General features: G+C 40.1%; 3 protein-coding genes across 3 annotated transcripts; all 3 read right to left on the bottom strand.

Moving 5' to 3' along the window:
• Positions 1-18: 18 nt before the first annotated feature.
• On the bottom strand, positions 19-805 carry LOC121055950. The gene has a single exon (XM_040529213.1). It carries the CDS (start codon positions 780-782, stop codon positions 255-257), a length of 528 nt encoding a protein of 175 aa, XP_040385147.1. The 5' UTR covers positions 783-805; the 3' UTR covers positions 19-254.
• Positions 806-4,167: 3,362 nt separating this feature from the next.
• On the bottom strand, positions 4,168-9,311 carry LOC102706523 (transcription factor E2FA). Its single transcript, XM_015842737.2, has 14 exons — positions 9,075-9,311; positions 7,128-7,317; positions 6,982-7,038; positions 6,793-6,878; positions 6,625-6,713; positions 6,493-6,547; positions 6,310-6,362; positions 6,186-6,236; positions 6,029-6,077; positions 5,845-5,910; positions 5,688-5,764; positions 5,371-5,590; positions 4,878-4,944; positions 4,168-4,765 (listed from the first exon to the last, which is right to left on the bottom strand). The coding sequence occupies exons 1-14, from the start codon at positions 9,243-9,245 to the stop codon at positions 4,644-4,646; spliced, it is 1,353 nt and encodes a 450-aa protein (XP_015698223.2). The 5' UTR covers positions 9,246-9,311; the 3' UTR covers positions 4,168-4,643.
• Positions 9,312-20,438: 11,127 nt separating this feature from the next.
• LOC102709792 (uncharacterized protein At1g08160-like) lies at positions 20,439-21,331 on the bottom strand. The gene has a single exon (XM_006663775.3). The coding sequence runs from the start codon at positions 21,240-21,242 to the stop codon at positions 20,661-20,663; it is 582 nt and encodes a 193-aa protein (XP_006663838.1). The 5' UTR covers positions 21,243-21,331; the 3' UTR covers positions 20,439-20,660.
• Positions 21,332-27,263: the final 5,932 nt, after the last annotated feature.

A 27,263-nucleotide genomic window follows, 5' to 3' on the forward strand; every position in this document is an offset into this window, starting at 1 on the left:
AGTCGAGCTCAGGCTAACTAATCAAACATTTCTCTTTGTTGCTACCATCACCTCTTTGAGACTAATTAATCCTATCAAATTATTTACAAAATTCGAACCCAAGCAAATCCTCTCTCAAGTTTGTAATTAAGGAAAAAGAAGAACTCTAATCTGATCACACAGAGGCTAGGAATGGAAGAGGAATCGAAGTGCAATTAACGAGTAACCGCACGGGCGCGAGCTCGCCGTCGATCGATCGCCGGAGAAGTGCGCGATCATGGCCGGAAGAGCGCGCCGATGAAGCTGAGGCAGCCGAGGAGGAGGCGGCAGAGCGGGCCGCGCCAGCGGCGGCGGTGGCGGCGGCCTGGGTCGTCCCTCGCCGACGGCGTCATCTGCAGGTAGGCGTACGCCGCGTGCTTCACCAGCGGGTGGCGTATCATGTGTATGTCCCCGCAGCTGCCGCCGCCGCCGGCGCAGAACACCGCGGGCGAGAACGACGACGACGACGCCGCGTACTCGGGCGACGACAGGATGTCCCGGAGGCTGGTGTACCCGCCGCGCCCGGCCTCTCCCCCTCCGCCTCCGCAGGGGATCTCGATCACCGGCGGCGTCCACGGCGACCGCGCCTGCGACGGCGACGGCCGCGCCCGCTTCGGCGGCGTGCGCCAGTGCCGCAGCTCGAAGTCCCCCGCCCCCGCCGCGCCGCCGCCGTTCGCCAGCGGCGACCGCACCCTCCTGAACCTCACCGGCGGCGACTCCGCTGACTCCGGCGGCGGCGCGGCGGCAGCTGGCGCCGACGGCATCGCGGCAGGCAGCTCGCACGCACGACGACTTGGAATCAAACGAAAGCAGAGAGAGCGAAGAAGCCGCAGCCTCGCCGCGAGAGTGTACTATATAACGTCTCCAAAAAAAATAATCGCGAGAAATATCATCCGGGCCCACACGTCAGTGAGCGGGAGCGCATCTCCGTGTGGATTTTAGCGTGTGCGTTTTGGAATATAATAAGGGGGCGGAGTGGAATTTTGAGAAAGGCTTGTCAGATGGATGGGTGGTGGAGGTGGGCCCCGCGGGCAATAATTGGGTGTCCACGTCAGCACGGCCACGGCTCAAACAACGTGTTCCTTCCGCTGGTTTTATTTCTTTCCGCTTAATTGCCGAAGCCAGCGAGAATTTCCAGCTGTCATTTGTAACTGTATGAAAATAATATTCACTGGCAGAGAAAATGTTTTTTCTAAAAAAATACTCACAGTATTTCTATTTACAAGGGTCATTTGAACTATAGGATCAACAATTATGTTATAATATGAAATAGAGGGGTGCATGTTTTATACTCCCTTCATTAGAAAAAAAAACAGCATCTAGAAAATAATACTGACAAAAGTGTGTGGTCAGTTTCTTCATTTTCTCCGTAAAAGTATTTGTTTCTTTAGAATGGAGGGGGGAGGTATAGCCACTTTCATTGCAAGGGACAAATTACAACTGAATAGATATGTGTGGCCTTTGTGGCATAAAGCATTGCTGGCAATTGTGTAACTGAACAACACTTGTCATACCAAATGATGTTAGTACAGCCCTTTTTATTTCTAACTATTTTGTGTGTATATGTGTGTGTCATGTGTATGGTGTCTACCGACTGTTCTGTCTGTGAATACCACGATAAAAAAAGTATAGCCACAAGAGAGTATTTAGTATTTACAGCACCAAACATACTAAAATTTTAGGCAATTCAACACGTGATAAAACAGAACAAAACAAATAGTCAACTTCATCCATGTTGATACATCCCATACGCAAAAAAAAATACCATAAAGAATAATTCAAAACATATGTTTTAAGCTATCACCAACCGCTCGAGAAAATCGAATGGCTAGGATCGAGACAAGTGGCGTGCCCGACACGGCGGCACGTGGACAAATGGGAAATTGTGGTTGGAATGGAGATGTGGCCCTAATTTAGTTGAGCAGAATTTTGGCTCATGGACGGGCTCACAATCTCATATCACAACGTCAACTTTTTCTTGTTCGTGTTCACTCATGTAGGCCCCTGGGAATGGGACCCAGTCAGCATCAATCCAACTCAGCATTCCACATTGGAATCTTTGGCTAGTTGCCTCTTAATTATGTGATGAATTACTTAGATAAGTCTTAAACACTCCATCCATCCATGGATGCTATACCCAAAAATCAAAACAGTAAATGTGCAAGAAACTGTTAATAATTAACTCCTTTGGAATGGAAATCTACTAGGATTAGTTGGGTCAAGTGGTGCAAATTGCATAGAACCCCTCTTATTGGGGACAAGTAGGATTCACTTTAAAGTCATATTATACCTGCAGATTTTGGGATTAAAAAACAGGGGATCAAGTGGACTTTGCCATTATTCAACAGGTCAAATACAATCTTGTAGATGAGACAAATCAAGATCAGTGCTAGCTGGATCATATTCCCTTGCCATTTCCATTGGTCGCTTTGATCAATCATCTATGACAATGTGATGACAGAGAGGTGTAAACACTAGGTCTAATTTCCATAATTGATCGATGTAAATACCATCTCCGTCTTAAAATATAAATATTCATAGCTAGTTATTTTTCAGAAGGAAAAACTCCGTGTATTGTTTTTAATTAAGAAAAATAACTTTATGCTGGCCGGCTATTTTGGATGCAACAAATATTGTTGGCCGGCCATTCCTGTCTGCTAAGTGCAACCAATGCTCAAGATTTTCCAAAAGACTTGTGTTTTCCATCATATGGAAAAAAAAGGTTGCCCCTTAATAAAAGAATACCACACACCACAATGCACAGATGTTCCAAATAAGATCTTTTATAATACTACACATGATCCTCATAAACTATAGGGACCCCCTGTCAATGAGTGGTTGTGGGACCACATGTCAGCGAGTGGCACTGCACATGATCTCCACAACCTATGAGGACCACCTGTTAGTGAGGAGTATTGCACTGCACAGGATCCGTGCCCCACACGTTCATGGCTAATTGGCTAAGGTTTTGTCATCATTTGGCTGCCTGAATCGACATGCACAATGCAACAAGTATAGTCATATCCACATCTGATTGATTAAAAATGTTTCAGTTCCATATTTTTCAGGGAATTTCTGCACCCCCAGTGATTAACTAGCTCAACACATCGCTGTTGGGAGTTAAAGACAACAGGTTAGTTCACTCCATGTGCTACCAGTTAATGGCCTAATGATTGGTTATTAGGAGGATAACAGAATCTGCCTGCTCAGAAATGAGGAGGATAATATAATTTGGCCACTAGTAAGCTAAGTACTAGCAAAGTTTTATTCTTTTTTTCTCAAAAAATAAGCAGAAGTAGTAGGGTAAAGTGAGACATAACCACAAGCAGTCAAGCTTCAAAGCCAGTAGATAATTCTTGACGTGGTACTGATGTGGTGTGCCATTTACGAGTACTCTGCAAAAGATAGGAGATAATATTCGACAATGACCGTGACTTATACTATTTAATATTTCAGATAGCTTGTGAAAAAACGATGGACAGCAAGAGAGATAATAGTCAACTGTGGCAGATGTGACAAGCAAGAAAATGAAACGGAGTAATTAGCTCTTAATTTAAGGCTACAGAGAAAAACATCAGTAAGATATTACCCATTGGTACTGTTTGCTTCTCCAAATATTACAAAATATACGGCATATTATTTTTTTATACGATCTACAACATTACAGTTTGGCCTGTAATTTTTTCATGGTGTATTATCAACTACAAAATTAACATTATATGAAAATAAGAATTTAACAATACCACATTAATTCATTTATTACTAGTCAAGAGTTAACGTGCTTTTTTCCTAAAAACATCGAGACCTAATATTTTTGCGACAGACAGAGTATTAATGAAGAAAAAAATCAGGCCAGATTTACATCCCAAGACAAGACTCTTCAAAACGGGTCCGGATTGTCTGCGTACTACAGACACTCCCTGTTCATGCGAGAAGCACAGTAAAAAAAATGCTACAGTAATTTTCGGGACTGTGCCCATCACGGTTTATTACTGTAGTAAGTTCATTACTATAGTGGTATATCTGGACCATCTGTTTTGATCCAATGGTAAAAAAATAATCTAAATTCTGGTTACTGTAGTTCTCAGAGGATCCGGATTGCTTCAAAACGAAATATTACAGGTGATTGCCCAGCGATGGCCAATGGAAGGCTGATCCAACAAGACACTGAAGACAGACATGTCATGCAAACCAGTGATGGTGTGATGTGAAGGCCGATAAATACCATTCAAAATACGAAAATTTTTAGTACAACAGTCAGCTTCAAGTTTTACAGTGCTTCCTGAATAATTTTACTCCCGGAGCTCTTAGCACTTTATACATGACTTATACCTAGTTGTACACTCCTTACGTTGTGATCATACAACGTACAACTCACTGGAACCACAAATGCAGCTTTAAGATTCGTTCAGCTTGCCATGTCCAGACCTGAATGATCAGGAAGCTGGGATGCCTTCTTCATCCAGGAAACTGCTGAATTGCTGCTAGGTTGCAATCTGTACATCACAGCCATTTCCCTGAACCTTTGTTCTACAGTTTTCGCGCTGTCACTGGTAGCCCGTGCCATGAAAAAGGCAATTCCCAGGTACTCATCTGGATGGTACTTCCACCATGCTTCCAGGTTTTTAGCTTACACAGGAGTCTCCATCCATAATGTCAGACGATGGTTTATCCTGCTGCCGGGGCGTGCTAACCTCCAGGAAGTCCTCCGCGTTGAATTTTTCGATTCCTTCCCACTCCACCTCTGCTGTGTTCTCAAGTTAAGGTTTTAGTTGTTTCACATCGAAATGAGGTATGAGGTATAACATTATTGGAGAGGATAACCAATAATATGATATGTACTGTTTGAAAGAGGATACGTGCTGTCTTCCACATGTCAGTAATGCTAACCCCGGTATCCGATAAGAGCCAATAGTCTGCATCAGTCTGCAAACCAAATACAGGTTGCACATCATTAGCTGTATAAATTCAACTGAACTCAAATGTGATATAAAAGGCATGTCCAGAACAAATAAGAAAGGATTTTTTTTTTGTTTAATTCTATTTTCAAGGATTTTTTTAGTTTACTTCTATTTTCATTGGAATTCTTTCAGATATAATACTTTTCTAGTACAGTCCATATCATGCTCCTGGCTCTATGAGGTAAGTAGCACGAAAAGTAATATTTAATTAATTAGTCATTTTCTCCTAAAGGGCAAAGGGGTTTGCAATTCATCAGTTCTGTGATGATCAATCAGTAACAAATCAGGTTCTGAAAGAGGGCAGACACACTCAAAAAGAAGAACATGATCCTAGCAAGATCAATTCAAGTTAGAATATCCTGCCAACAGTTACACAATGAAGTAAACTTACATCAAGTTCTGAAGGAACTATCTTCATCATCCCACCAATATCCTGTGAACTAGAAGGAGCATCAGAAGGCATTAGCAGCCCATCTTGAATATTTGGTTCTGTCTCTGCAGCTTTGTTGGATTCTGCAGCCAATGGTGTCATAGGATTCTCTAGAGAATCCATGCTGACTGTCTGCACAGTCCTTGGAGGAGTCTCCATGCCGCTCATCTCCTCAAATTGGCTAAGAATAAATAATGGAATTAGCATTCAGGCTAAGTTAGAGCACGAGATTCTGAAGCTATGACCATAACAGAGGTGTAGAAGTAAAGAGTATATACCTAACTAGGTAGACATCTATTGGACCCATCGTACTCCTTAAAACAATCCTATATCTCCTCTGTGGATAGTCATTCACCTGCTTGAAGAAAACAGCATTTGTTAACAAAATGTAACATTCACCAAGGTCCTGAACACAACAAACATGTTACAACTCACTTCATCAGGATCTGGGACCTCCAAAGTTGTACCATGAGGTGCTTTGATTGCAATCAGTGTCTGATTCTGCAAAATACACGATCATATTGGTAATTTACTTGCTCATAAAAAACACCAGGATCAACTACAGTTCAACAAACAGAACTTCCTCAAAACTCAAAAGAATAAAAAAACTAAACAGAACCTGGAAGCAGGGCAAAGACTTGATGTCATCTTCTGTGACATAAAGCCACCTGTAGGAAGAGATACAGAAACAGATTTAAAATTTATATTGCAGTCTAGACATCTTAGACAATTACGTTGAACCAAAAGTTACTCTCGAGAAAAAATGCAATAATTACTTTTGATTATTTTCATCTTCTGTGAGCCCTCTTAACTTATCTCGCATTTCACTGGAATAAACATTGAAATTAGCATGCTTAGTAAAAGAATATTATCAGAAACTTTAATTAGCTGGTGACCAACCTTATCTGTTGATCTAAACTGTGCTCCTGCAGTGAGAGGGCTTCAATATCAGCCTGTGGATGACAAACATAAAGAATTGTTTAACCATTGGTCAAGCACTCAAGTCCCAAGAACTATGTTATCTATCAGAAGCAATATTTAAAATTTTAGTGATCAAAATAAGTATGGCACAAAGCATGATACCCGTAAGATGGACATATCATCACTAACTTCTCCTGGTCGAGAATCATCAATCCCTCTGCAAAAAGGGCATATAAATCAAGTGATACCCATGAGATGCCATTTACATATATGGATCCGAGGAGAATATATTACTTCCAACGGATATTGTTCTTGAGCTTCTTTTCTATCAGTCCTATCCCTTCAAGGACATTAGTGATGTCATATATACGCCTCTTTTGTACCTGCAAAACAATTACTATACCTATAAGCTTAACAAAATAAAGGTGTGCTATAAAACCAGACATGAGAAAAAATACTGACTTCTAGTGTCTCTGCGGCATTATTCAAATCAACTATACCACCAGGTGCACCCTTTAGCAAATTTAGGAACTTTTTGGTCAGTAGCCCTGAAAGAAAATGATACCAACAAATGACAAATAAGTATAGCCATTGATGAAACATCAAACGCAAAAGGAGAACATCAGTCAAAATATGAGTGATTCTTCTTGCCTAGGGAGCTATCATAGCGACAGCCACCAACAGGAGTGGCCGGATTGCCTGGAGAACCTGGCAAAGATGGAAACATTAGTAGCTTATCCCATGTTAAGGATGATTCACGAGCTCATGCTGACTCCTGACTGAATTGCAGTACTCACTAGCGCACAAAGGGGTCTGAGGACAAGATTTCTGGCCTTTTGCTGCTTTTGATTTGGCAAAAGCTTTTGAACCTTTTCCTGAAAGCGGTGTTGGAACTGGACTGCCTGCTGCATTGGCATATCCAGGGCTCATCATCCAGTCATTTGATTCAGCAGCTTCATTCTCTTCTCTGTCATGTTTCCGCTTCAACTGCAAACAAAACATCACCGTTGGATTCGATATGAATAAAGCAAAAAAACTCTGTATAACTCAAAACACATCAACAAAAATGTATTAAAGCAACAAGGTTGTTTAAGTGTTCTATTCAACAATAAAATGCAGTGCCCTAGAAGAACTGCAAGAGGGAATTCCATAAACAGTATTCGTTCAGAAGACTAACTAGTCGTGATTATACAGCCTAACTGGCTATTATAGTGTAACAATAGGGGCACCCCTTCCTTGTTTGCACCAGGAGATCCGTTTTTAGAGAGTAGTAAATAAAAAGGTATAACTGCTAAGTGCTTATGCAAGAATCCAGCTAAGGAGGACAGAAACATATAGAAAGAAATTAAACTCAGAAATGTTACTTTCTCCTTCTCCTTTTTTTTCATCAACTTTGTAATGCCACCCTTAAGGTTCTTAATGTAATTCAGGTGGGGCTTCTCGCCCCCCCCCCCTCCCCCCGGTGACCCCTTCAAAAAAAGACCAATAGATCCTAGAAAGTTACTAATGTGTGAACTAGTTTATAATAGATTCCCAGCTGAATAAGAATGGAATCAAGTCTGTAGCGAATCCAAATTCAATGCTTCTTCTAACAATTCCTTAGGTAGTTAGCCAAAGATTGAAACAACACAACAAAATTTAGAAAATCAAGGCTTGGGTTTTTCAATCAAGCCTTGAATTTGAAAAACAGATAGAAATGAGCCAGTATTGGTTGCAAGGAATAGAGTGAAGAAATTATACGTTTTAAGCTTGACTAACTATCCACGAGTGCAAGAGATGGAAGGATGACTATTGGGTATCCTTGCATTCTGGTAACATTATATCTTCACAATTATAAGACAGTACATATGAAGCATTACCGATCAATGGTCCTACAAGCTTTTGTGAGCGAAATTTACCTACATGCCTACACGACAAGTGTAATTATGTCAGTAATTCCCCTGTACCTATTTTAAAGATGAACGATGAAACATATCAGTCCCATTTGGAAGTAATGTGGTTATTGATACCCCCTCCACACCGCAAAATTTAGTTAACATTAGATTAAATCATTCAGCATCCCAGAAGGGCCTTCCAAAATGTCTCAAACTACACCAATCCATGAGCACACGACTCACCAACCGTTGGCCATGGACTATCAAACTAGCTCAGCTTTGCACAGTATCAATTCACTAAAAACACAACCTCATCTCCTGCAAACTGCCCATCCATTGGTTGCTCCCCTGATCTATTCTGTACTAAATAGCGAAAAAACCAAGTTTTTAAAAGAAGGTTGTTAATGAGTTGCACAGAATTAGTCCGTCATTCCCATCCTAGCAACAGATTCAAGAAAAACCTCAGGAAAGCATCCCCATCTGACCAGCCCATCCGGAAACACCGGAAGAATCATCAGATCCTCTGCAGAATCGCGCCGCAACCCACCGACGCGAAGGCGACCAAAATTCAACCAAATTTTTCCCTCCGCCGCACCAACAAACCACCCATCCACCCCCACGCCCCAACCAAATTCACCCCGTCAATCTCCAACATTGCTGCACCCGAGCTACCGCGACGGCGCGGACGAACTCCCCACCACCGCCACCACCAACCTCCTCCCCTCGCCGGCTCCCCGCCAGCGGCGACGACGAGGGGTGTGGGTGGGGGGACCAAGCCCGCCCCGCGTTCGTCCAGCCGAAAGGCGAGGCAGCAAAAACAAGAGTTCCTCCTCCCTCGCAGTGCCACCGGAAAGGCGGGGAGGGACTCACTGGCGTCCTGACGAGCACGGCCTCCGTCATATCCCCTCCCCCTCCTGCTCCGCCGCCGCCGCCGGCGCCGAACTGGTGGTACTCCCCCGGCGGCGGCGCGAACGGCTGGTAGCGCTGGAGCAGCACCCGCGCGGCGGCGACCTCGCTGGAGCCGGCGCCGGCGGCCGCCATGGGGATCGGCGGGCGGGCGGGCGCTAGGGTTTGGATCTGAGGAATTTTTTTGGCGGCAGCGGGGGAAAAAACGAGGGAAAAGTGGTTGGCGAGACGAAACGAAAGGAGGGAAATTGCAGGTTTTATGCTGCTGCTGCTACTGGAGACGAGCGCTTCAAAGGGCTCTACCTGCTATTCTTTCTATAAGAGGGAAAAATAAATGGGATGGAAAAGTGCTTTGCTTTGAAACTTTTTAATGATCATTATCGTTTTCTTTTAAAAGTATGTTGTATGATTTTTTTCATGTTTATTTTATAATGGTTTTTTGCTTTTAAGGTTCATTATATGGATTTTGTGAAATACTAATTTTTTCTTTAGTCGTCTTAAAATATTAGCAAAAGCTTATGCTCTGTACATTTTATAATATTATAAGATGGTTTAATATTGTTTAGACTTATTTATGAATTAATAAACATATCTTATATGTATATATCTAAATTTATTATTATTCGTATAGGAATCATGTACCATCCTACCCGTAAAATGGAAGAATACTAAATTTGACATAATGAAGTAAAATGAAGCTAAACCTGGACGTAAGTGAGACAGAGGTAGTAGTGTTTTGCACTTTGTTGAAATAATTTTGGAGATAATTTCTTTTTTTCAAAAAATCATCAAATACTCTATGATTGTTGTTTGTTCCAAGAAAGACCTCGTACCATGCCTTGCATATAATTATTTCAGTTTGTTCTTGTTGTAAACCAAAAACTAATGACACTTTCGTAAAAATTAAATTACCAAAATTTGACCCGAATATAGGAGAATAAATAAATAAAACCATGGGCGCGAGAGAGAGAAAAAAGGCGGGGGAGGTGTGACAGACCGGGGAGAAACCGTCCAGCTGTGCGTGGGGTCCCAAATCCGTGGCGAAGTGCGCGCGCTTTTATTTTCCCGCCTCCTCTCCCTCTCTCTCTTCTGTGTGTTTTGGCGGGGAGCCTCCTGATTGGCTCGCGCCAGCGTACCAAAAAAAAGACCCAGTAAATGCTCGAGCCGCGCGGGAGCGTCATGGGACAGTGACACGTGGGCCCCACGATGCCTGTGTCCCACCTGTCAGTGACCGAGTAGGGACGCCAGGAGTTGGACGTCGACGTGTGTGGAGATGTGCACCGAGGAGACCGGAGTACAGCTTGGATCGTCCGAGGCAACCCAGTCAATGGCTCGAGCTGGGATCTTTTTTACTACTATCTTTTTGTGGTCTACCTCGGCCATCCGATTTCGCGTTGAGATTCGTGCCATGTCATATATTACTACAAAAGCACCGGCTCATATTAGCGAGTAGAATAAGTGATGTAATTGGACTTTAAAAATTGTTACTTTATACGTCTGTTCACGTGGAGGAGAAAGAAAATAAGAAATAAGAAAAGTTGGTTACATATTACACTCAACTATAGCATAAAGTCTAAGTTATTGTGTCTGCGTGTATGATAGATAGACCATATATAGATAATGTACTACGTGTTTATGTGTAACTATTGTATAAGTTGTATAAGTTGACTGTTAGTTCTTGGTGACATATAATTAGAGCTTTTCTATTGACATTTTTCTTACTCGCACGCACTCACGCCTCTGAGCTAGTGTTGGTTGGTTTTATTGCAATTAATCTAATCGGTTGAGTTAAGTCTACTCATACAACAGCGATAGAGGCAGAAAAAATATATGCCAAACAATATTATTATTTTAAGTATCTTGTTAGAAAAATTATATTTTTAGCCAATATCATAACATCGAAAATCTATCCTGCATTCTCTATAAACCTAAGAGCATCTCCAACAACTCATCTAATTTCGATAATTCATATTTTTATTTGGATGATCATTTAAAACAATTTTATCCTTTATATCTCATTGTACTCCACCAGATCATCCATATATGACATTCTCCATATCTCTTTGGAGGATGGAGAATGGAGAGTGATCATCCAAATATGAAGTTTCTCTCTCCTGATATGGATAACATCCAAAAATAGATGATAGCATCTTCATCCTCTATTTTCAGGATGAAGGATGAGATAAATAATCTGTTGGGATGCCCTAAGCAACTAACGCTTAACACATAGCCATAATATTTAGGTACGTATATTCTACGTTAGTATTCGTGTACAAATTTAACCTTAATAAGAATACTCATGCTTAAGGGTTTTGCTATATTGTCCTCCCATAAAAGGTTGTGTGTATGTCAACTTTCTCATGTAGAGTCACGCTTCCTCTTAGTTAGTGATCAATTTGTTCCATATATATTATAAGAATTTTATGATATTGTCTAAATTCATGCATCGATCAGGTTTAAGCTAATCATCCATTCTACAATCTACAATCCGATAACACTATTATATTTATTGCAATTAAATCTGTATAATAAGATCTTACATGAGTGTATCTTGGTAGAAAGAAACACATATGTTGTATATTAAATTATTTTTATTATACATTTAAATGAATTTTATATTTAATTATATTACTATTATGACATTCATAATGGTGTGAATAGTTAGCTTTATTGGTTAGTTCTATAATGTGTGTTGATTAAATATGATTTCTAGATAGATTTTTTTGTCCTCTCAGTAGATTTATTTTTTTAATATCGTCACAAGGTACTTTTATTTTGTTTAAAGTTACTTTTATAATTTTTACAACTAATTTTTAGACTTTCCTGAAGTTATTTTTATAAATGTCTAAGAATTAGTTTAAGCGTATCTAAAAATAATTTACATACTATAAATGTAATTTAAATATGCATGTTCTAAATTACTTTTATATCTGACTAAATTACATCTTAGACATTTATAACATCGTGAATAGTTTGTTTTACATTGATTAAATTTGATCTCTAGATATACTCATGATTTTTACCGCGCAATATATTTGCTTTTAGGTCGTGACAGCTCACTTTCATTTCGTTTCAAGTTACTTTTATAACTTTTATGCTCTATTGAAGTTATTTTTATTAGTGTATAAGAAATCTAAAAGCAATATATTCTGTTTTAGAGCCTATTTGACCCAGTAGCCCAATTATTACAGCATATATATATATAAACCCCATCCCCATCCGACCTAACCCTAGTTTCCCCACCCCACGTCCTCACCCCGGCCACACAGCCGCCGGCGCCGCAACTCCTTGCCGTCCCAGCGAAATCGGCTCGCCTAGCCACCCACACAGCCGCCAGCCGCCGGCGCGCCGCCATGGCTCGGACCACGTCGCCGCCCGTCGTCGGCTCGTCACCCCCTCGCCACTCGTCACTCGTCACCGTCCCCTCGCCTCACCATCCACCGCCGCCGATGTCAGACCATCGCCGCCAGTCGCCACCGGTCTCAGGCCCTCGCCGCCCGTCGTCTACCGCTGCTGGTGCGCTGCCTCCACACCGTCCTCCGCCGTCATGCCACGCCAACCAACACTTCCGCGGCGCCGCCCTCAGCTCCGTCGTCGTGCCGCCCTCAGCTCCGCCACCGCGGCCACCGCCACGCCGTTCCTGCACTGGCACCTACGGGCAGATCTGGTGCTGGTAACAACTAGGCCAAGGGACCCTACACCGAGGGCGCCGGCAAGGCCGGTAATGTCAAGAGGTGGTTTTGCTCAATATGAAATAATGCAGGTTTTGTTCTCACTGCCTGTACATCAGAGATCAGAGGAAGACTGTATCTTTATTTAAGGCCATGCCTAGGCTAATCTTGGATTTATTTTCACTAACACATTGATTTTACTATGCCTAATCCTTGCTCTCTCTTATGATGCAGAGAGACATTAGCATATTCTATATGGCACCTTAAGGTTTAATTATTTTCATGAGAAAAACATTCATATATCTGTAAATATAGTGACTTAGTGAGTGTATCACTTAGTTGCCAAGACATGAACAAGCAAGCTAACAGTAGAATATGCTGCACAAATTAGATTACCTCATCTTTCTATTCTGTTTGTTGTCAGTCTTTCCCTTTCACATTAATGGACAAGAGGAAGAAACCAAAATTGGGAGTATTTTTTATGTTTACATTGGTCCCTGTATCTGGTAAAAAAATGATGTCTTTTGGGAGTTCATGATCAGGGATGTTCCTTCTCTACAACTGTGCTACTTTCCAGACAGTAATGAAAATTGAGGGCACTTTCCAGACAGTAAACTAAAATTTCTAATTTCAAGTATATTTGAAGAGGCAAGCATGTTTGTAAGAAATGGTTTGAATGTGTTAGTATCAATTCACCTTTTCTTTTAGATAATGGAGTATCAATTCAGTTTATGAGCATGTTTCCTGTCGTTGGAACCACAGTAAAGTTCAGATTAGCTCCTTAGTTTTTAATGAAATTAAATTTCAACGCACTCATCTTCTGTTATATGCATTGGTATATATGATATTAATTGCTCTGATTTTCTTGATTTTTGCAGCTCCATGGAGGAAAATCATAGGAATTTATCATCAACATCATAGCTCTTATCTATGGCCTCTTCTACCATTCATGCTAAGTTTTTTCTTGCTAAAACATTCTTCTGTTCTTACTGCAACATCACTTATTGCTGATTTTTGAACATACAGTAGTAGTAAGTTTTATATGCTGCTATTTTGAATAAGTTTTGTTAGTCAAGTTAGGCAAGATAGCCCTATTGCATGGCCTGCAACTTAAATTAGTTTAGTGAAGCCTGTTAATCCATCATTCCATTCTAATATAACATCAAACCTAAACTTTAACTTAATATATAGAAAACTGAGATAACCAACTGCAACATGTGTTTACTATTTCAAGTTTGTGCTCAATATGTAACAATATTCATTAGCTCACATTTTTTTATTTTGCATATATTTCACACATTGCAGGTCTGTGGGAATGCATCTTACAAGACCATGACAATATATGTTAGCATGCATTTAGAAGGAACAAGAGCTATGGCAGTTGTGCACCTATTTTTCTTTTTTGTTGTTTTGATCAGTGAGTGTACTGTTACTTGTGAGACTTGACTTTAATTTAGAATATTCTTTGTTGTATTGTATGTTGATATATATTGATGTATGCTATATATCTTGGGCCTATCTAGTCTTGTCAAATTGGTTTGGCCTACTTGTTAAATGGATATAATATAAATGGGCTGAAAATAGCATGTCGGCCTTAAATGGGTTAGATGGCTATTACTGGATACAAATCTTGGGCCTTTGGTCTTTATGGTGTTTTTAAATGGGCTTGGCCCATTTGCCCGTTGTTACAAATAAAAATGGTATAATATATTTGGGCTGAAAATTTTATGTAAATTTTCAATTGGGTTTGGCCTGATTTTAATTGGGCTTAGCCTATAAATAGACTGCTTACTACAGGGCCCTTGGTAGGCCAGCTTATATTTTATGACGTATTTTAGGCTTGTTAATGACGAAAATGAGCGTCATAGAATAATGACGAAAGAAGGATCGTCGTTAGATCACATGTTTTCGTCACAGAACATCATTAGAGACGTATGATAGGTGACGAACGAATAGTCGTCATGGGAGCGTCACAGATTTTGAAACATGACAAAATTTCAAGTTTTTATGACGTAAACGAATCGTCACCTATGAGATATCTTGTAGTGTGTTATAAAGCTATTTGAATTTGTAGTGTGTTATAAAGCTATTTGAATATGTATGTTATAAATTACTTATATGTATTGTGTGTGAATTAAATATGTATTACGTCCGCTCCACATTACGAGACTTTTTTATATTTACATATATACTAATGAATCCATATAAACATATATACATAAACGAATCTAGACAAACTCAGAAATTTTTAGAATACGAAACGGAAGGAGTATCTCAGTGTTTCTTAATTGGAGAGTACTTGCACGTATATTAAATCTCATGTAATTAAGAAAATCAACATAACTGAAAACAACGTCAAAGCAATTATAGATCTGAATCGTCAACAAAGAACAACTTTTTGAATGTAACAAAATAATCAAATCAAATTCGATATACCGCACGCGTACGCCCAAAAAGAACCAAAAAAAAGAAGAAGACGTGAATCGTCAGTACTTCACGGTGCACTTGTCGCCGGAGGAAAGAAGGCTGTCGACGCCGCCGCGGCGGCCGCGCTCGCGCTTCACCGGAATCCTCACCGTGCACCGCACCTTGGGTTTGGTGCGTATCGGCACGAAGCCCAGCTTGTACCTCACCCGCGCGTCGAGCTCCAGCTCGAACCCGACCTCCCCGTCCGCCTTGATCTCCCTGGCCAGCTCCGCCGCCACGTCGCCGGTGACAGCGCCGCCGCCGCCGCCGCCCCTGTCGAACTCGACCGCCACGACGGCGCTGCTCATCCTGGGCTGGTGGAACACGGCGGGGAGGGTGGCGTTGGCCGGGCCGAGCGACGCGCCGGCGCCGTCGCGGGCGAGGATGAGCCGGGCGTCGAGCCCGTCGTAGTAGATGCCTGCGCGGCCGCTGGGGTTGTACAGGTTGACGTTGACGTCGAGGCGGTAGGAGACCACGCCGCCGGAGCCGTTGTTCCTCCCCGGGACGACGACGGTGAGGTTGGAGAGCGTGGCGGAGTCGACGGCGGCCCTGATCCGGCGTGGCTGGAACGTGGCCCAGTAGATGAGCACGGAGAAGCCGGCGCCGATGACGAAGCTACAGAGGCTGCTGCAGCAGCAAGTCCCTCGGCCGGGGCCACCGCCCGCCATGGCCGGCGCTGACCAGCAACCTACGTAGCTAGCTAACCTACTCGGTCGCTAGCTCGCGCATGCATGCATGAAGCAAGCGCGCGTTCTCGGATGGCTTATGTAATGGTGGTACGTGATCGCCGATTGGAATGGATACCGAGGTGGGAGACGAGGGTTTCCTCTCTCTCTCTCTCTCTCTCGTTAGAACATATTCTAGACACTGGAGCAAGCAAGGGTGCATCCATCACATGCCATTGCTTGATCAATACGAACGACGACGACGACGACGATTTCATGGCGGCTTTAAGCTCCAGCATTCTGTGGGATTCGAATCCGTACGGCCCAGGCCCAGCAAGGTGTGGCTAGTCCCACGGCCCAGCAAGATATGGCTAGTCCCAGCCTCGCAGGTTTACTTTACGAGCATTTTTCTCGATTTTTTTGAATTTTGAATTTTATTTATTAAATATTTTATAATATTAATTTTGTATTTCAAAAAATCACAAAACTAACCTCCTGCCGCCCTCTAGGAGGGCGGAAAGGTGACGTGGCAAACGGCCGCTCGGCCGCGAGGGATGGCTGGTAACGGCGGCACGACGACTTTTTCATTTTGGTCATTTCTGCCGTTACAGAGGGCGGGAAGGGGCAAACTGCAAAAATGTTGCGTGTGCCCGGGAAATTTTCTTTCTGATTGAACCGCGGTTTGATAATATATGTATAATATATGTACTTATTTAATCACAACTACTATCTTAGCTCAGTGGTTAGTGTCCCATTCTAGGAGATCAGAGGTCAAATCCAATAGGAGCACATTTTCTTAGCGAGGATTCGACCTCCGGTCTCTTAGGTAGAAGAGGAGAATACGTTATATATATATGCATCAAACCGCGGTTCAATCCAAATATTCCCGATTCATTTGAAAAATTCTGAACGTGTGCGACACTTTTGCAGTTTGCCCCTTGCCACCCTCTGTAAGGGCGGAAAGGACCTAAATGAAAAGTTCACCGTGTCGCCGTTGCCGGCCGTCCCTCGCGGCCGAGCGGCCGTTTGCCATGTCACCTTTCCGTCCTCCTAGAGGGCGGCAGGAAATATAAAATTAAAATTATAAAATATTTAATAAATAAAATTAAAAATTCAAAAAATTCCATTTTCTCGTCCTTTAGAAGATAACATGAGGTACCAATATAGAAAATATAGGAAATAGTGGTACCTCCCGATACCTGGAAAATTGCTCTTATTTATGTGTAGAGCTATGTAAAAGTTATCCGATGGAGCACGATTATCACGTAGTTATCATGATTTTTTCTATGTTTTTAGGCGATTTCTTACCGTGATAATCACGGTAACCATGTCAGTTTCTCCACCGGTTTGGTATACCACGGCTAGTCCATTATTTTTATTAAAATTATTTTTTAACATGGTTTTTAATATTAATGAAAAATATATAAATGCTCCTTTCACATATAGTTGCATTATGTCCGTACGATCTTCATTTTTGTTCACCACTTAGCAACACTTGGTCATCTTCTTGCTTGCTTTTTAGGAAAAAACCAAACGATAAATTTGCAAATAGAAAATAATTTACGAATAAAACTTTCATATATATATTTATAGTGATCTAAAATCAAAGTAAACAAATAAACTGGGATGAAAAATTTTGAAATTAACTTCAAATTTCAAATTTAAGGTTAAAATTGAAGTTTTGACTTATAAATGTAATTAAAAGCCAATGGATGGGCGTGGAACCACGAGAATGACCCTCCAAAATCAACGACTTCAAAACAAAAACGACAGACGCGCACCTGTGTTGGCATGGTCTAACCTATAAAATAATCTGAAATGAACAATTAGATCTTATTATAATCCAGAGTCCTAAAATGTTATAATCTGATAAGCACCACTAAGGATATTTTTTTGATTATTGAGTTGCTAGAGACCCACTATTTTTAGGTACTTTAAAATAATTAAATTAATTGCTCATCTTACCGTGCATTACCTACTTCAATTATAACAAACATATAATAATCCAACTTATAGTAATATGTCTTAATAATATAATATAGATTACAATAATGTCAAACGAAATAAATAGGTCCTTAAAAACGGACCCGTCCTACTCCTCTCCCCACGTCACCTAAAAAACACTGCTTCCACAAAAATGAGGAAAAAAATTGAAGTGGTTTCTTTGAAAAAACCATTTCTTTTTTACTATTGGCATATGCAGTCCATCGTCAACAATAAGCCTAATATAATTAATGCACATGTATATTACTATTAAGTACTTCCTCCATATTTTTTTATATAACACCATTGACTTTCGAGTCTATGTTTGGCCGTTTAGTTTGTATAATAATAAATCATATTATTAAAGAATAGTTAATAATTATATAATTTTTTTTAATAAGACGAATGATAAACCTAAAAGTTAACGGTGTAATATAAAAAATATGGAGTGAGTATAAAAGAAGCGCAACACAATCATTTTAACATGAAAATAATGATCAACTAGTGCTATAGGAGCATAGGATTTTTTTTTGCGGGGAAATAGGAGCATAGGATATTATAAAGAAAATTGTGGTATGTGGGGATAAGGCAAATCCAGGATCATAAAAAGGTTGAGCAGAAGTCTAGGGACATGTAAGGAAATTTCTCAACTCCAAATCCTAGCTATTAATTTTTCCCAACTCATTTCGTTCTCAATCTTCGCACATTTCCCTGTCGCAATTCTACCTCTTGTAACATATTAGAAACAAGTTCCTTAACTCCAAACAGTAGCTTTAACAACTAATGCTTCGAAAAATGACTCCAAGCAAGTTTTTTTTTTGTGAGGGGGCCTAGTATCTCGGTCCGGAACGGGATGATTTCATAAGCTATCAAACAAAATATCTCACCGGCATCAAATCTAATACCGCACTATAATAACTCGTAGACTGATACACAGTTGGTAACGATTGATACTAAAGTGGTATCAACTCATATCCTACTGTGGACCACTGAGACCAAGATGATACCGACTATAGGATTATGCTCTAAAAATATAATTATTGCCTTAAAATAATTTAATTCTTATAAAAGGATAGATTGAAAAATATAAAATTATGAAAAAAAATCCAACTCAGGAAACGGATTGAGCGATTATTAGTATAAAAAAACCCGTCTCGTCTCTGATACCAACGCAGAGAAGGAAAAGGATTGTAGCTGCACACAACTCGCATGGCATGTGTGCATGTATTGTTCGCAGGGCATCACGTTCCGCCAATCTGACGGCGTGGTACATCGGGTTTTAGCTTTTCCTTCTTTTACGGTATGCAACCCATCAGAGATTATTCACAAACGTACCATTTTTTTTTCATTAAGAGTGGCACGCCGTGATCGTCATGGGTTAAGGATTAACACCATGAAGATTAAATCAGTTTAATCAAACGAAATCTAGCCAGGTGGGTTTACGCGAAATACTAGTAGTATTTGGACTGAGTTACTCGTTTAATTGACTTATGTGAAATTACAGGGGTATGAAAGGAATTTCTCTATTTTAATAGATGACGTGGTTGAATTTTTTAAAATATTTAACTATTCATCTCATTCAAAATATTTATGTAATTATTATTTATTTTATTGTGATTGATTTATTAATATATAATATTTTTATATTTATATAATATTTTTAAAAAGACAAAATCAAACCTATGTCAAAAGTTAACTTCGTCGTGTATTAAAATATAGAGGGTTAATATATTCCATTGAACCAACATACCGAGTTGGTGTTTAGTTAGGAAAATAAAAATTTTTAGATGTCAAATTAGACATTTGATTGAACGTCGGAAGAGGTTTTCGGACACAAATGAAAAAACCAATTTCATGGCTCGCCTAGAAACCACGAGACGAATATTTTGAGCCTAATTAATCCGCCATTGGCGCATGTGTGTTACTGTAGCACCTATAACTAACTCTCGACTAATTAGGCTCAAAAAATTCGTCTCATGATTTTTCACGTAATTATGCAATTAGTTTTCGTTTTATCTATATTTAATACTCTACGTACGTGTCTAAAGATTTGATACGACGTTTTTGGGTGAAAATTTTTGGAACTAAACAGGCCCAAACCAAAGTCACTCGCATTCGCGTAATTAATTCGTGCACTGTGGAAGTAATCTGGATGAGTTAATGATAGATGCCTCGGAGCCTTCCTGGCAATAGGTCCGACCGGAGATGCGGCGTTGACTCGGAACCTTATGTAAGTCAACGCACAAACTATTTTGTTTTATCATGTTTTGTTTTACACATTTTGCTTTTGAGTCGCTATAAACACGTATATAAAAGTTTTACCTGTAAATTATTTTACGTTTGTCAAAACACATTTTCGTTTATTCCTCCGAAAAGCAAAACGACGGGAGCCGTTAAAAATCCATCAATTCAGTTGGTAGACACGTCATGCACGGTCCCACGCTTCCACTAATCACAACCCAGCCTTAATAACGCTATAAAGGACTAAACTAACGTGCTAATTGCAAAACGAATCTATTAAAAAAAGAATCGCAAATGCCCCGGAAAAATCTTTCAAAAATCGCAATTTGAAATAATTCAAGTATAATATAGGCAATACAGTTGGATCAAAACGATTAACAATTGGCACCCTACACAAAAACAATACTAGAAACTAAATATGAATGTTTTGCACAAAAACAAATCAAAGTGGGGCAGCACGAATCTCAACGAAGCAAGAACAATTAAGCACTCAATCATTGCCCAGTAGCTAGTACTCTAGTAGTCTAGTACTTGACGCTACACCGCTCGCCGGAGCTGAGCCGGCCGCCGCCGCCGGCCCCGACGGGGATGGCCAGCGAGCACCATATCCTCGGCTTCTGCCGGATCTTGATGCTGCCGAACCTGTACCTGACCCTCGCGTCGACGGCCACCTCCAGGCTCACGCTGCCGCTCGCCTTCTCCTTCCCCAGCTCGCCGGGGACGGTGACGCCCGTCCCGGCGAAGGACACCGTCACGTCGTCGGAGCTCTTCCGGCGCTGGTAGAACTCGGCCGGAGCGGCGCCGTTGGCGTGGCCGAGCAGCTGGCCGCGGAAGCGGAGCTCGCAGTCGAGGGTGTCGTAGTAGATGTTGACGCGGAGGCTGGGGTTGTAGAGGCTGAGCGTGACGGCGAGGGCGTAGGAGGCGGTGGCGCCGGCGCCATTGGCGGCGACGGTGAGGTTGGAGAGCTCGGCGGAGGCGACGGTGGCGCGGATGTGGTGCGGCTGGAAGATGGCCCAGTAGATGAGCACCACGAGGCCGCCGGTGACGATGGAGGTGAACAGGCTGCTGCAGCAGCCCCTCCTCCCCTGGTTGCCGCCTCTGTCCATGGCCGGCGGAGCTAGCTCAGGCGGCGGCGGCGGCGGATGGCCGGAGTCGTTGGTCAACGGATCAGCGCGGCGGTGAGGGGTTGAGGGAGAAGGGGTGCTTCGTCTGAGCTGGGTTTGTCGGAAGCTCGGAATTAATAGAGCTTTGGATGAACGTTAGAATAGTCAAATCACCTACGAGCAGAAATGATAGGTGCACACATGACTTACCAATTTTATCATCCTTTCCTTTTGTCACATATTCATTCCGAGAGATCTTCTCCCTAGCTCTACGAGGTGGTGGGTTAGTCAGCCTGAGTTCGAAACCTCACATGTACATATTTAATTGATATTAGGTTATTTCCTAATAATATTTGAGTTTATCACAATTCCTCCGATAATTGCATGGTGTAAGGATGAATATATACATAGAGATATTACTCTATGAGTATAAAGATAAACTTAAGTAAATATGGCATGCTTTTTGTGACCTAAATTGATGAAGACATCATATGGAAAAAAAATTCTAAAATCAACTCATAATTTAAGGTTAGAAATTTAAATTTGGTTTACAAGTGTAAGCGGAAGAAAAAGATAGCCACTGTATATTTGTGTGTAGTTGTTTCTTTTTGGCATGTTTTCGGTTACAAATTAGGTCGTGTTCTTGGTTAGGGTTCGGAACTGGTATGAAAAACATAGTAGTGGATTAACACACGATTAATTAGTTATTATCTAATAAAACTTTTAAAAAATAATTTGATATATATATTTTTTAATAAAACTGTCTTACAGGAAATTATTAAAAAATATATACATTCAGTAGAAAACATGCGTACGAAAAATAAGAGAATATAGTTAGGCAAGAAGAGGCTGTGGAATTAATGCGGCCTTATACAAGATGAGACAGATTGAATGTACCTCTTTTCACACGCCTAAACCCGGTAAAGTTGAGATGATTTCGTGGGTGGGAGAATCAAATTAAACCTTCCATCTTCTCTCCTTCAATCGATAATATTCATCTGTGCGGTCACATTAGCTACCACCAGTAGAATATTTTTATATTGTTATAACAGGACTCAAACTCAATAATTTATATTGCTTTTAAGTTTTAATGATAAGAATACTGACGGTAGAGTATTATCATGGTAAAACTACTTATTAAAAATATACGATTGGTTATACGCCTATACATAAACTCACAAAAATGTCTTATTCACGTAGCAAAGGTGGACGTCGGTATTAGAGATCATGTGAACCGTGTTATGAACCAACATACTGGGGCATTTAACCTTTTGCAACTCTTAGAAATGACACATAGCATATTTGTCACTCGCTGTTTATGACACGTGGGTCCTCATGTGTCTATGTGGGCCCAGTGACAAATATGTTAGCGTCATTTATAAGAGTGGTAAAAGTTAATTATTCCACAGCTAGGTGACATCAAACAAAGGGGGTACACTAGCGATGTCTGCGTAGCATTAGCATTTTCAAGCTAACACAAAACTCGCTAAAAAGTGGGACCCACCGCTGAAAAAAATTATGAATTGACCATGACCAGCAAAAAGCAATCAGCTCAAGTCGTTTGTTTGTGCGCGTCGTTTCCCAGCACCGTAGAGACGGGAATCAAGCCGTGTTTGTTTCTACGGACCCAGTTCACGTCGGATTTTTGATATTTATTATAAATAGTAAATGTTGTATATAAATAAAACTTATCTATAATCTTGGACTAATTCGCAAGACGAATTTAATGAGCCTAATTAATCCATGATTAGCCTATGTGATGCTCCAGTAAACATTTGCTAATTATGGATTAATTAGACTTAAAAAATTCATCTTGCGGATTAACTCTCATTTATAAAATTATTTTTGATTAATCTATGTTTAATACTTTAAATTAGTGTCAAACATCCGATGTAATATGGGGCTAAAAAGTTTAGCCCCATCTAAATAACCCCTAGACAATTTGTAAACGAAAACCAAATTAATATTACCAAGTATTTAACCTTAATTTTTTTGCAAATCTATTTAACCTTAATTAGCTTCTCTTGGGAAGAAGACCTTGGCAAGCTCTAGTCTTTGTCTACTCTTTCAACCCATGAAACTTGTTAGGAACTGCAATGACCGGTGCTGACAATGATCACAGGGAGAGAAATTAGCCGAAAATGCTGTGGTGACACCACCCTGAAGATGAGGCAAATTTTTGGCTTACTGCTTATTCTTACAAGTCCGACTTTGAATATTTAATCTTAAATTTAGATTTGATTTAAAGTTTTTTTTATCATAGTTTATTTTCCTGCCTTATTTTTTAATCGCTAAAACATGTATATAAATATTTTATTCATAATTTATTTTTGCAAATATGTTGTTTGACTTTTTCCCCCTAAACACCCAAACTACTGCGACCCAGTAAACATAAACTACCTTAAGTATGCCCAGACCAGTTAATGCTAGAAATGCCTGTAAAGAATGTAACCACCAATGAAATATCCATGTTAATTCAAATTCATAAAACAATGAGCAAGTTGTAGTTCTGCTACTTCCTGATTGGCCAACACCTGGAAAGATAGTTAGTGGGATAGAACCTAATGCAGCTAACATACAGGCGGTGCCATGCACTCGATCTCTTGTAGAAAAATAATTAAGTATTAGCTCAAAAGGAACTAGAAAATAAATAATACGATGTTTAAACAACCTATATATAAATGAATTTTAAAAATAGGCACCATCAGCGGTCTGCGCTTGAAAAATAAAGAAGTATAAGTTGGGAACAATGGCTGCCGAACATTGAAGCTGTGTTCTTTTATCATATTTTTCTACTTTTACGCACATGTTTTTTAAACAGCTAGACGGTATATTTTTTTTAAAAAAAGTTCTTATATAAAAATTCATCTTGTTATTTTTTCTAAAGTAGATTTTTTTATCGTTTATACCATTAAATAGCTATCACAAAAATTTGAAAAATCATTCATCTTTCGTCCAAATTCTGCTGTTTTGTTGAAACACCTACTCTGCTCCTGTAATATTCACAGCTGACAATTGATTCTCGAATCCAGGGAACAACTGAACTGAAGAATGAGAAAGCTTGAGTGGGTGGAGAGCTGGAGCTGGGCCTGTGGCATGCAGACGGGCCGCGTGCTAGATTCTCCGCCAAGTTTGGGCCAAAATCACCTTCAGTTCCGGTGATTGTGCGGCCCAAGCTTGGAAAGCAAGCTTGTCTCGGGCTGGAATCGGCAACGACAAGGCCCATTTCCGCATTACGGTGGGCCTTGCATCTGTCTCAAGCTGGCCGCCTGATTTGATTTTTTTTTTAAAGGATGGCGACTCTGCATTCTGATAATATCTATGGCTTTTATGCATAAAATTCACTTCAAATTGAACTTCAAAAAAAAAAAAACCCAGAGATTTGGTTTTTAGCCTGCTAAATCAAAACTACTCATGATTCATGACCTGACCCGGTTGATGACTTGTGTATCATCTGTATCCAGATTGATGTGCTCAAGGACAAGTTTAATAGAACAGTCAACTACCGTACTAGTGTTTATATTAAAGCTAACATGTATAATAATAGATTGGATATAAGATTTATATCACTATTTTTCCCCTCTCTCTTATTCTCTATTATATATTTAACGTAAATGTCTTGGAACATGAGTAGCTATTTTACAAAAGCTAACCCTTCTTATTTTCTTTCTCCTCTGTATAAAATAATTATAGTTAACTTATAGCCCTGCTATTGTACTTGCTTAGACTATCACATGACCCTATTGTCTCTCTACTAATGCACCACTACTACATCACTGCTCTTATATTGTATCTAGGTGCCCATTTTTGGCTTATTCCTTAAATAAGCCAAACGTCGTGATTAGAAACGCAAAAATAATTTATAAATAATTTTTTTATATACATGTATTTAGCGATCTTAAAGAAAAACTGCAAAATAATCTAAAAAACTGTAAAATCAACTTCAAATTTAAAGTTAAAAATTTAAATTATAGCTTATAAACATAAGTATAAAAAAAAGATGGGTGCCCATCACTATCCTCTATGCAGCACAATCGGATCTCTAGTTGAAATGTAATTCATCACCGTTACCTTTAAACAGTAATGGTAGATGATATACGTATACAGAGATTCTCTATTAGCTTATATATACACACGTCCTAACAATAATAATTTATAGTCATCAGATTTATAGATAGAAATTAGTTTATTTTAAGATGAAGTGTGTGTCCTTGTTTGCGCAGGACATGGATCCTCTGCAAGGCAATGACTGCCAACAATGAATCAGTGCCATTAGGGCATGTATAACGGTAAAACAGTGGTAGTTTATATACATTCACATCTAATTAATCATTATACATAGTATCATTAACTTAAGAAAAATTTAGACGATGTCTCTTCGTTCGTCTCCTAAACTGCGCGCTATCATCTTTAGAGAAAAACTTTATGCATTGGTTGCGTGCAACAATACAAAATATAAAAATGATATATTCAATATTGTACAGACACCCAAGTAGAAAACTTATTATACAACTTGTCTATTTAGTTATCGACGTATATCAAAACATTGGTCGTCTACACTGTTATATATATGCTCTAATGTTATGGCTTCACTAGACTTGCTTTCCAATAATTATAATTTCCATTGACCCGTTAGGCAAGCCACCGTCGCCACCACCTATTTATATATTATTTGTTAGAAATTCTGCTTCGCTCTTTTTCCCAATCCCATTAAACCATATGTTTATGAGAGTTTATGGCTCTGGAGCCATGGGAGAAGGCGGAGCAAAACATCATTAATCTCTTTTATCAATTCAGGAGAGGAAACCAATAGAGGAAAATCACTCTAAATTATCCTGCCACACTTTTAGTAAAAACCATTAAAAAATAACAGAAAAAGACTGCATGTAATTAACTAATAATAAGATGTATGAGGAAAAAAGGGCTTTCAAAAAGTTAGTAAAGAGTGACTGTCTGAAAGTAACATTCATCTGCCACTTTACACCGGTCAATTTTTGCCCGTCACATTGCTGGTGTTGACATACATCCGGTAAGACATTAAGAGCTCACCTGTATACTCAGAGTGTACTTGAGTGTAAACCATCTTCACATATTTTTCTTCAAACTCAGAAGTAGGTGCAAATATACCGATTAGTTAATTAATCCCCAGTGTTTAACAACCTCGATATACCAGAATCTGATAAACTTAAAAAACAAAATCCTCCAACAGACTTGATAACTGGATGACCAGACTTTTTCCCTTGCCTGGCAAGTAAACACGAAACAAGCCGGAATGGCTTGTATAACATGGTCTCACCACCTCTCTTCCCTCAACTAACCTCCCCACCACGAAGGTGTGATGGAGGAGGGAGGTCGTAAAGCTCTACGATGTAGAAAATTTGGTGATCCAAACATGGAGAAGATGTTGTTATCGCCTCCCCGCTTGCCCGAGCATCTTCTTGACCGTATGACGACAATGCTAGGTGGGCTCTCCAACCTCCATCGCCATTGCTCTCCAACCTCCCTCCCTTTATCAGTCGCTAGCCATGGAGAGTGAGCGAGAAGATAGGAACATACAAAAGAAGAGTGTGTCGAAGTGTGTGACATATGAGATCAAGTTAATTTAGAGAGTAGTATGTAAAGAGACTGTAAGTGCACGTAAAAATACAGAGAACAATCTTTTTGCCTAGCTTGTCAAATAGATCGACAGAGCAAGACTTAGAGAGTGGAGATACTCTAAGAGACTAAGGCTATCTTTTTTTTATCAATTTTTTGAAAATATAATTTTTTATTATATAAAAAATACACATGTAGACACAACTGAGTATTTCCCTAACATGGACTAAACAAACGTTTCTCAAGCACCGTGGTTGCACTGTTTAGGAGCTTGTTTCCGCAACTTTGGTTATGTTGCATGTACAACTTCGTTCCAAAAACACTTCCAGAATACCGTGAATTTGCTGGTTTCTTCTAGTATTTTTACAGCAGAAAATATAGGACCTGAAATTTATATTTCAAAGTGTGGTCAACATTAACATGTTCTCC

This window comes from Oryza brachyantha, chromosome 12 (assembly GCF_000231095.2).
Source record: "Oryza brachyantha chromosome 12, ObraRS2, whole genome shotgun sequence".
NCBI lineage: Eukaryota > Viridiplantae > Streptophyta > Magnoliopsida > Poales > Poaceae > Oryza > Oryza brachyantha.